Source organism: Phallusia mammillata, chromosome 8 (assembly GCF_965637545.1).
Source record: "Phallusia mammillata chromosome 8, kaPhaMamm4.hap1.1, whole genome shotgun sequence".
NCBI classification, from domain to species: domain Eukaryota; kingdom Metazoa; phylum Chordata; class Ascidiacea; order Phlebobranchia; family Ascidiidae; genus Phallusia; species Phallusia mammillata.
Window position 1 is genome coordinate 5,541,915 of NC_137259.1, and position 11,111 is coordinate 5,553,025.

At 38.5% G+C, this 11,111-nt stretch overlaps 1 protein-coding gene across 1 annotated transcript; it reads left to right on the forward strand.

The window, feature by feature from the left end:
• Positions 1 to 850: 850 nt before the first annotated feature.
• LOC145205423 (uncharacterized) lies at positions 851 to 8,189 on the forward strand. Its single transcript, XM_080078144.1, has 7 exons — positions 851 to 893; positions 1,585 to 1,731; positions 2,904 to 3,397; positions 3,652 to 3,696; positions 4,256 to 4,339; positions 4,531 to 4,887; positions 5,013 to 8,189. Exons 3-7 carry the CDS (start codon positions 2,941 to 2,943, stop codon positions 5,408 to 5,410), a joined length of 1,341 nt encoding a protein of 446 aa, XP_079934270.1. The 5' UTR covers positions 851 to 893; positions 1,585 to 1,731; positions 2,904 to 2,940; the 3' UTR covers positions 5,411 to 8,189.
• Positions 8,190 to 11,111: the final 2,922 nt, after the last annotated feature.

Below are 11,111 nucleotides of genomic sequence, written 5' to 3' on the forward strand. Positions count from 1 at the left end.
GTTAATTATGAGCCCACTTGTTTATGAAAAAACAGAACTACCGTCTGCGCAAGGGTGATTTAAAAATTTTGATCCATCCCATCCCCTGTGATATAATTTCTGGATTTGTCCTTCGTCGTAGACCAACACACTAAAAACACTGTATGATTACATTTTTTTTGCCCAGTCGCCAATTGCGTAATTCATGCAGCAGGAGTTCGAAACGCGTCGCAGCCTGGGTAAAAATTTAACCCTTCGTGTACATGTCTCATCGTGAAAGCTTATGCCAATTTGTCGAGTCGAAAAATTCTGCGTCAACAGAGGCAAAGTGACAAAGCTCAGTCTCGTTTAGCTCCCTCCTTTGTTCAGTTGTTACTACGGTGTGCAGTCTACCTATTGTTAAGTTCTGGCTTTGGGAATGTATGATTCGGGTATTTCCAAAAGCAACCCGCCTTTCTCGTTTTCCTCTTGTTTCTTGCTATTATTGCGCGTTTTACTTGGTCAATATGCGTGCGACGCTTTTCCGTTTTACCGGGTTAGGTAAACAGGTTTTCTGTTATGTGAAAAAATCATCTTCCCTGATTTTTGTTTTGGCCTAATTGTGAGACTATCCTCCATTATTTTTCTTAATTAATTCCATTTACACATTTCATAAGTGGCCGAGTATGGCCTGTTGAACATTACATAAGTCTGTTGTTTGTTCCAATTGTTGGTAACTTCTAAGTATAATTGTAGGCAATGGTCATTATTTGAATTTAAAAAACAATGGTCATAAATTCGACAAATCACAGTTAGGCAGCATATCATTTAACTTCTATGTATTTTTGACATATGGTGTTGCATATTTTTTAAGGATTTTTATGTTTACAGGTCGGCTTACGGTTTAGAAGATCGTTTCAATATTGTCCTCCAGAGTAAGTCATATATGTTTTGCATACCGTACTGTTTTAGCTTTTCCCAAAGTTTTTACGATTGCCTGTTCTAAAACAAAGTTTCATTATTGGGTACAAACTGCAAACAATCCTGTATTTCAGAAGAGTGCCCTAGTATCTTTTTACAGTTTTGTGTGAATATTTAATACCAATTAACAAATATACAATATTTTTCTTGGTGTACTACATTTTGTACTTTCCGCCCGGAAATTATGGTTTTATGATCCTTAGGGTGTTTTTCTTAGATTTGAAAGGTGTAACGACCTGCTCTAGCATGAATATGATGCAATATGTGGTCACAGCCCTTTTGTTTCAATGGACTTTCTACTTAACATAGAAAGCAAATAAACAACAAGGGAAATTACAGTACCAACCGATTTTGGTTAAAATCGATTTTTTGTCATAAAAAAGTGAGTTGCTTTAACTGGTTACTTCTTGCGTATTCGGGCTTGTGCAAACAAATAACGTAACCAAAGTGTAAAAAAGCACCGATCCCGGGCTAGTTGTCTGGTGCTTCTGATGTAACAATTGAAAACAATTGGCATTATTTTCCCGAACGCTGGTATTGTTAAAAAATGGCAAAATAACTTATTCTGTGAACTGATTGTTTAACGACAGTAACATATTATTCATACCTTTAGTTCAGTAATATTTTCAAACTCATTTTTTTCAGGTTTTACTATGTGCACACTACTGAGGAATGTTGTCCTTGTTCTACATGTCCGAGGTCGTCAAGTGAATATGTCGCCCGCCAATGCTTGGAGCAGTACAAGCAAGGAATTATAAATGACGTTAACTTACTATGCGAGTCATTTGTACCGTAAGTACACATATTTTTTGCAATTTTAATTTGTAAACAGTGTGTTGTTTCAAATAAGGGCAGTATAATAAGTGAGTCACATTAAACTAGAAAAAGTTTTTTTCGAAAATCGTTGAAAATTGTAAAGCGTAAACTTTACGAACCTAAAACCTTATTTTTAAATCCATGAAGCTTCGTTTCTTTAATTTAGGCAATTCAAAAAAAAATTTGCCGTAAAGTGCAACCAGCGTTTTCATTCACAAATATGGTTTATTTACATATGGCTGATTTCATAGAGCAATATTTTTGTAAACTACCCTTGCTATTATGTATGTTGAACGGAATGCCCCCAACATTAGTTAGTTGTCTAATTAGGGTTATGACCTACAAATAAACGACAAGTGAACTGTTGCTCTTCCGCTAAAGTGTGCAATAGCGGCGCCATATTTAACTTCGGTTTTTAATAGTACACATTCGAACATAAACATGTCTAGGAAACAGCAAAAACGGACTGAGATGTAGTGGCAAATTGGTTGAACAAGTGCATAAAATATTACACAAAATGCTATTTTTAGCTTCTGACAATGACCGTTCCATGCCCTGTAGTAATGACATAATCAGGTTGGCTGTAGATTTTCCCATATTTTGCCTTTTTAACATGGTGTTGCAATGCATGCAGTTTGCAGCCACTTACTTAAAGCCAAGATTTTTAAAATCACGCCACCCTCTGACTATTCAGCGTAAAACCCCATGTTTCACAATGGGCTGCCTTAAAAAAACCTATTCGTCCATGAAGACCTCAATTGGGCCAAAGCCACGCCATTACAACACGTGATACAAGTTCAGGTCGGGTTGGCAATGTGGGGTTAAATTGATTAGAAAATGTTTAAAGTACATTTTCGTTAGATACACTTACCGGTACATTTTATGCATTTTTTGTTGCAAAAGTTAGAGTTTTACAATATTTTTTACAATGTTACAATATTTACGGCGATCATTGCACATACTTAACGCAAGGACATGTACAATTTATTTAGTCAAAAACACGTTTACAATTTACTGTTTGTAAGTTCTGCATTTGGATGTGTTTTTAATCGAGCTTGTTAAGTTTATGTATCAATTAGGTTTGTTAAGTAATAATGTATCAGCAGTTTTATTTGACTTTGCAAAAAAAAGTTTTGTAACTATTGCAGAAACAGCTGCTGGGACCTGGAATACGCTTACGAATACATGAAAAGAACCAAAAACGCTTCAACAACGACGAAGCCCCCGACAACCAAATTAACTACAACAACAATAACAACAACTACTACTGCTCCCAAGACCACCATCACAACAGCAGCAACTGCACGACCGACAATTGCCTTAAGTTTGCCTGTCAACGACGGGCTGCTCAAAACTGAGGAAGAAAGTTGGGCAACGCTGTTTTTGGTGTCCCTTATTTCAGTCGGGTCGGCGGTGTGTGTGTTGATTTTGGTTCTGCTGTGTTATTTTAAATTCGGAAAAATCCGCGAGTTTTACGAAAAATGTCGATGTCGTATGCCTGATTCCCGACATATGACCCCAGCTCTTCCGTTAGCACCAATCCCCGGGAATGCTGACAACAATCAAGAACCTGCAGTTGATGAAAGGCCAGCGGAAGAGGAGCCGTTTATTTCCCGCCCGATTGAAGAAACAGGAAAATGTGGTAAGAATGTGAACTCATTTTTCCAGTTAAAAAGTGCCTCGAAGGCTAATAGTTGTCTAAGCTTTAAAACTGTCAGGTATTTCCGTTCGAGCAGCGAAGAACTGCCTTCCGTACAGCGAATTTGTGACCCCGACCCGTTCGTGCGTCATACATCCTGTCTTGTGCCATGAAACTCAATACGATTTGCGTAGTTTGCATGACACGTTTAACGTAAAATTTTCAGCGATTCTAATTAGATACTTTTGGTTTTCCAGATACAGACCTCCCGCAAAAAACATCGTATCCTTCATACACCATAGGTAAATAAGACTAAGCAATGAGTACATACTTAACGTTATTTGTAAGAAACCGTCTGCTGGGTGCCCGCGTACCAGGTGTCCAATCGAGCGTGAAGTTTCTGTGCTTACCTTAGTTTCGATTTCGGTCAAAAGAGATGTTTAAGCAAAACCTTCGTTTCTTACTTAACCGCACAGTTTCTTGACATTTGGGCGAAAAATGTTTAATTTGGTGCAGAGGATTTCGGTAAACAATCGCCTACGATGTCTTTTTAAGCTGGTTGTGCGAAATAGCACTTAAGTACAATACGCCAGTGTTTACCTATCAACTTCTCTAGAACAGTTAACGGATCTTTTTTATTGGTAATTGCGCAATCTTATTATTAACGTTATTAACCCACTTTCCGAAAAACCTTATTTTAGAAAAGTAGTTGACCATACCTGTTGGAGCATATACCGAAAGCCCGAACTCAGCTGTTCAAATAACTTGTGAGAACAGTCCTTTTATTTGCAAGATAAAAACTGGTAAAAAATATCTTATCAACTGAAGAAACCATTTTAATTATAATTATCACTTCTCTAGACCCACCTATTAATTATTCTCTGAAACCAACTATGGAATGCACTGGAGAGACATACACTACCCACATTGACGAAAAACGACAAGGTAAATAGAATATCTATTTTTCGAAATATAAGTATTTTTAAAAGTATAATAGACAATGTGCATATTATGTGGGACTGTGGGATCACTTTTTCGCTTATGGTACATTTAATGAGCTTAGTCGATCAGTTTTATTGCTTAGTAATCGAAATACCTATTCTGGCAACTATGACTGACTCACATTTATTTTTCAGAACACCCCAACAAGGCTGAGCCGTTTACGACCTCTTCCTATAACCGTCGAACGGATCCGCGAGATAACCGTCAAGACTCAACTCCAGGTCCTATTACGATTCGAAACAATAATGATTCCCATATTTATGTGATCACCAGCGCAAGAGATGTTCACATCAACACACCTCAAAACCAACACCAACCTGAGCAAAACAGATACCTAAATCAGCCACCGCCCGAGTACCATGGCGATCAAGTCCCCTCCTACCAACCACCAGCTGCTGAGCACTTTCGCAGCACCGACTACAACAGTGCTGCTTGTAGCAGCAGGCCGTCGCTTAGCTCTCAGACAGCAAGCACTTTGTCGGAACCCCGAGGTAAGATAAATACGTTTGAATTGTCAGATGATAAATATTCAAACTTTGACATACATTCAATTTCAAAAGTCAATTTCTCTATAGTTGTGCTTGAACAAACATTAAACGGAAGTTGTTTAATTTAGACGAGGTTCGAAGCTGCGAAACCTTTCCCATGCGCAACGAGGATAACAGCTTCAAACAGCTGTACAACCCACTGGATAACACATCCAGGAATTACACGCAGAGGGTTTGTAGCTCCCCTGTATCACGGAACCTTATCCGACCTTCTGAAACATCAGCCAAGGTCTCCCATTATACATCCGAAGCAGAAACAAGGAACCCTGCATACAGAAGGGATTATTACGGACCTCATCACTCAGTGGACAGAATGCCTGAGATGATGCCCAGTTGTTCCGGTGAAGTTTCGACCCAAGTGTCTGTCGAAGCTGATGTGGCAGAAGATGAAGACATTTATTCCAGTAGTGAGGACACAGCATCTATTATTCATCCTCCAGATGACTCGCATCGCCCCGAACAATAAGAGTTTCTGGAGGAGTTGTTCGACTCCATGGCATGTTTAAAAGCACCACGAAACGGGTAAAGTCGCAAGCTACGGTTTGAGTCGTCATAGATTTCAAGTTTTTATGCAAAAATTCCGAACTACAGTCTTTAAGATCACCACAGCGGTTACCTGCACGGGCGGTTAGTTGCGTATGTTAGGGTGTTTGTCAAGGACCAAGAGGATTTAAACTTTAGAAGCCAATTTGACCTCATTTTGGATTTTGTCCTCAAAGAAAAACGAGCATTAAATTTCACGTGATCAATTAAAGCAACAAACATTAAGCAATATTTATTAAGCTCCCAGCCATTTGTAAAGAACAATGCTATGCTAAATTGTTGTAGCACGCACGCAAGGAGGACACCATTATCTTTATTTAAGTGGCACCATTCCTTTCGTGCATTCTAGACTTTTCCGAATTTTGCTTGTTTTTCTTCAGTCACAAGACCTCTACGTCACAAATTCAAGGTTACTCAACCGCAACGAGCTATGTGCGAACACAAAACCTTGACTTTCGCGTTGATAGCTTGACTGCATTGACGTAGGTACGTCAAAGAAATAATTTGCCCGTTATTATAATCTAAATTTGGATCAGTTATAAACAGTCGTAACAGTTTACAAGGGAGCAAGGACGCTCAAAAGTAATATGCTTGTTTTGTAGTATATAGTTTATGTTTGGTCATGAATAACTCGCTTACAAATGCAAACAACTGCAAACAATGTGATATTTGTGGGCTATAGTCGACTACACCACACAGACACAGCAAACAAAAGCTCGCTGATTTTTGCTGACTTTACAAACTCAAGTCAAGAGCACTCAAACGACGACCGAAGTGTCCAAACAAAATCAAACACCGTAACAGACTTGTTTGCTCTCGCAAAAATAGTCCAGGCACAACGAAGGCTAAACTGCGTGGGCGTAGGTGCTGAAACAGCAGCCTAATTGTGAGCTAGGCTGTGAAATGCGAAATAAAGAGACGCTTCAGTATGCAACAATAAATATGGTGATGCCATAAACAGTTAAAATAATTGTCAAGTCAAATCTTCTGAGAGAATTAAGACAACGATTCAAACTTTTAAGCATGAGTAAATTGGGTATGATATGATTTCTTTAAAATCCGACCGGTTTTGGCGAGAACGTGCTGCGCCTCTGTGCTACACCTTTGCTGAAATGGATAAAAACGATTGTTTGAGGAGCAAATTGGCCCTTGTTCTGGAGTCGGTTGCGCACATACGGTTCGTATATGACGGCCCAGCCGCGTTTGACAAACATATCACACGTTTTCTGTTGTAAATTTGTTTTGGGCAAGTCTGAAGGCAACAACCTTTTACAAGACATAACACTTTCCCTTCAATTTGTATGTAATAGCTCTTTGCAAATAAAAGTAATTGTCACACATTAACATGAAACACCATTGAACAACAAAGGTCCCCTTTTGCAAAAATGTGTGCAAGTTTGCCAAAAAGAAATGAAAAGCACTAGTTTTAATTTGAAACAGTCATTTGTGTTCAAAATATTTCGCTCCGGTGTAACAACGGCTGTATTATGACGACCAACATGGCATTGTGTGGCGTGAATTGAATTGAAGCGCCTTTTGGAACTGGTGTATTGTGCGCTTATAAAAGAGTCAATCCGTTGGCAGATCCTATGTCATCTTCCCAGCACCGAAAAAGTGCCCTTAGCATGTCAATTGTATGTAAATGACTGCCATGGAATTCTATAAACCTGTCCACATGTTTAGTTATTGTTTCATGATTAACCACGGCCTGTTCTGTTTCATAATTCAGTACACCAAATCTTGGATGAAACAGTATGGTCACCAAATATATTTTGTTTTGTTTTATTCATCCGTTGTTGTTGATGATGACAATTTTCCCACTTCAATTATTTTTTTCCTGCAAACACATTACTGTTTGTAGTATTTGCATGGCCCCCGTTTCAAATTGATTCACCTACAGCTACAGTTACCAATGCAATTGAATTTGAACGGTTTAAAGTAAAGTAAAATGCTAAGTTACAGAAAAACGATCAAAAATTACTTTACCATTAAAAATTACGTTCGTAGAATACAAGTTGTTAAAAGTAAAATTCATGATGTTATCGCTGATGCCATAGCGTCTTTTCACATTTGGTACATTTCTTGCTGATTTTAGTGTACACTTTGGCAATCATTAACCCGTTGGTTTCAAAACCTTTCAGCAAAGTGGCAACTGAATTTAACAACACTTTGTCCAAGTCGTCAAATGACGCACATATGTGCTACCATATTTATCGGTATATACCATATTTATCAGGGTTTTAAAGGATTTTTTCCAAAAATTGTGCGTTAAACCATTTGAAACTTACCCTATTTACGCACTTAAGCAAGTTTCCTAACGAGCTTAATGTGTTCATCCATTGAGCTATGTTAATAAAATATGTGCTTTGTTCTGAACAAATCAAGTGTTTTTTAATCAACTTTGTTTCAAATACAAAGACTATTTACGTGTGCCAAATCCGACTTGGCCAAGCTATTTCGGGAAATCCCTTTTGCCCATACAAGAATCCAGACCGCCTGTCAAGTTTAATTGTGCAGGTTTAACAGCGCGTACATGGTACGTGTCAAATTGCCAGTGCACGTCTTTGCTATTGTGGCAATGTTTTATGAATCTTTATCGCTTTCTACTTGACTCTTGGCGCCGATGTCGTCTTGTACCGTTTTTTTCGTGTACATACAGATGCGCACTTTTATTGTTTTTTTTTGCAACAAGCTTTTTCGAGTAACAACGTGTTGTCATCCATTTCTACTATTTAAAAACCATGTACAAAGCTTGTAATTTCAGTCTTTTAAAGAAATGTAACAAAACTTTTTATTATTCTCAGAAAGATGAAAACTTATTTTAAACGGCCAAATTATTCAGTAAAAATTCAAGGTTCATTTCACAAACGTACCTTAAAAGTTGTTAAAACCAACTGGTAATCGAAACCTTAATGGATCACAAACGTAAATTTCTATGTTGGGTGATGACAGACATTTGATCTAGTTGCCTTGGCTTTGTAAGGGCGAGTGTAGAAAAACCGCCGTTTGCCTGATAGGAATGCAATACCTCTGGTTAGGACTCTTACTTCAGCAGATAGGAATTTTGCGGGAATCTTGCTGTTGATGAGGTGAGGTGATGGACCTTAACTTAAGTTTAAAGGAAACTCCAATAGAAGGTTGTTTTATTGTAAGGAAAGATTCTAATTCAATAAATTGATTTAAAATTGTACAGAAATGTTTATAGCTGTAGCTGATTTCTTATAGATGATTTGTTATTTAACCAAACAGATTGTAAAGTTAATTAGATGGCTTTATTTTTTTTCTAATCGGACGGTTTTTCTAAAACACGTTGTAGCAAGGTTTTATAACATTGTTCTCTCACGTTGTGATTACCTGCTCTTTGACGCATGAAATTGGTGACATCAGCTTATTATCAACTCCACGTGCGCAGCTACGCGAAATCGCTCTAGGCTGTTCCTTTCCTTGCACGTTTTAAGGCCTGTACGACGTCACAACACGCGCAAGTTACCTGCTCAATCAACGTTTAGTTCCTGTTTTATGTGGTCTGCATGTATAAAGTCCTTAACTAAGATTGGACGTTCAATTCAAAAAAAAACATGCCACAAGATAATCTTAAATCAAAGTTTTAGCATGCACATTGAACCGTTGGCTAGTTGTAACCTAACATTGCTTTCGACTTAAATATTTCTAGAAAATCAAGAAATCTTAAAACGCCTTGTTAAGATTAAGTTTCTCTCATAACAATTAATAATATTTTCTGCCTATTTCAGGTTTTAAATTTGAAAAACAAATTTCCCTTCACTTTGAGTCAAACTGCTGTCGACTTAATCTTTATCGCCCGTTAGTGGACACTGCTGTTAAGTGTGCGTTGTCGCCGAATGTCTCTAAGCTTCTTTTATGCAAACTACATTGAAACTAGGTAAATGTAGGGCAGGAACTTGGCCGAACGGTCTGGCGCGCCTGACCCATATACAGACATAAAAAACCCTGATCGGGATTCATACCCGGGAGAGTCCTGGGTTCGAACCCCGTGAAAAAAAAAAAAAAAAAAACTAGGTAAATGTAGGGCAGGAGCTTGGCCGAACGGTCTGGCGCGCCTGACCCATATACAGACATAAAAAACCCTGATCGGGATTCATACCCGGGAGAGTCCTGGGTTCGAACCCCGTGAAAAAAAAAAAAAAAAAACTAGGTAAATGTAGGGCAGGAGCTTGGCCGAACGGTCTGGCGCGCCTGACCCATATACAGACATAAAAAACCCTGATCGGGTTTCGTCCCAGGGAGAGTCCTGGGTTCGAACCCCGTGAAAAAAAAAAAAAAACTAGGTAAATGTAAATCGTTACGGAACTCTGGTATGAATTTGGCTTTGTGAATTGGGTTTATAGCTCAGTGGTTCTCAAACGTTTCATTATTTTTACAAAACGGTCCCTTTGCCATTATTTCGAGGGATCGCGGTCCATAAACCTGAATGTGCATTTCAGAAAAACGAAAGTTGATTACAGGATTTTGGCTTGGTATGCAAAATTGCGCATGTTAATGATTCAAAGACAGTATGTGACATCACGGACGAGACAAAAACATTACGATTATGCGCGAACAATTCTATTTTTGTTGGTTAGCAATGGAGACAATCGATTCTCAATCACACTTTGAATAAAACTTCGCGGTCCCCAGAAAATTCCCTCACGGACCCCTAAAGGACCGCGGACCCCAGTTTGAGAACCGCTGTTATAGCTTGTAACTAAAAAACTTTAGTAGGAGCGTAGCCTAATAAGCTTTATATAAAGACCAATCTTGATGTACAATAAAACAAACAAATTAAATTGCATCTGGTATAGTAAAAAAAAATATTTTTAGCCACCGAACTTTTATTGTTTAGTTTCACCCATTTCCAAAAACAAAAATAGGCGCTACATCTTAACCAGCTGATGTGGAAAAGGATTGATATTCAAAGAGGTGTTGAAAGATTGTGTTTTAAAATGAATAGGCAAACTGTAACTTTTTCTGGGCCGTTTAAAAATCGAAGTAGGCTAAGCAAAATAATGTCATTCAATTCGACAGGTAACTTGTTGCTTACAAGACTACGCCCGAGCAACAGGAAAGCGACTCTTTCGCGCGGGGTCTTACAAATAAAACTGTCTGTGGCCAATCATTACACCCACTCCTTTTCTCGTCATACACAAATGAATCACGAACAGTGGGTACCCTGGCGAGGAGCAAAACTAAACACCAAGTCTAGGTTTCTTTTTGTTACTTCGCGTATGTGCGCGCGGCGACGATTTGCCCACTCAATCGCCTTTGGAAGTATTTTATCGCCGCGGGCACGAACGCGCGCGCGGCTGGGAGGTTAAAAGAAACAAAAGATGTTCGTTCCACCCGACGGCACACTCAAGATTCTTTACAGCGACGGGGAAAAAGGAAATGGCTACGGGAGAACGTTCGAAACCACGCCAGGGCGTCTTTGTCGTTCGTGCGTTATAAGCAGGTTGAATAACAGAACTAGATCAATTTTACTTTGTTAAGAATGATCGTAACACTGTGAAAAGTCATGCAAAGTTGGCTGTAATTGGTAGTTACGAATTTATCGTTTTTATTTAAAGTTACAATCTAAAAGGTATAATAGTTGTAAAAGAAAACTTGGC

Excerpts from the sequence above, each read along its gene's own strand:
- LOC145205423 (XM_080078144.1), top strand. The coding sequence starts at position 2,941 with ATGAAAAGAACCAAAAACGCTTCAACAACGACGAAGCCCCCGACAACC. Across the intron at positions 3,697-4,255 it reads GTATCCTTCATACACCATAG|ACCCACCTATTAATTATTCT; the intron begins GTAAATAAGACT and ends TCACTTCTCTAG. Across the intron at positions 4,888-5,012 it reads CACTTTGTCGGAACCCCGAG|ACGAGGTTCGAAGCTGCGAA; the intron begins GTAAGATAAATA and ends TGTTTAATTTAG.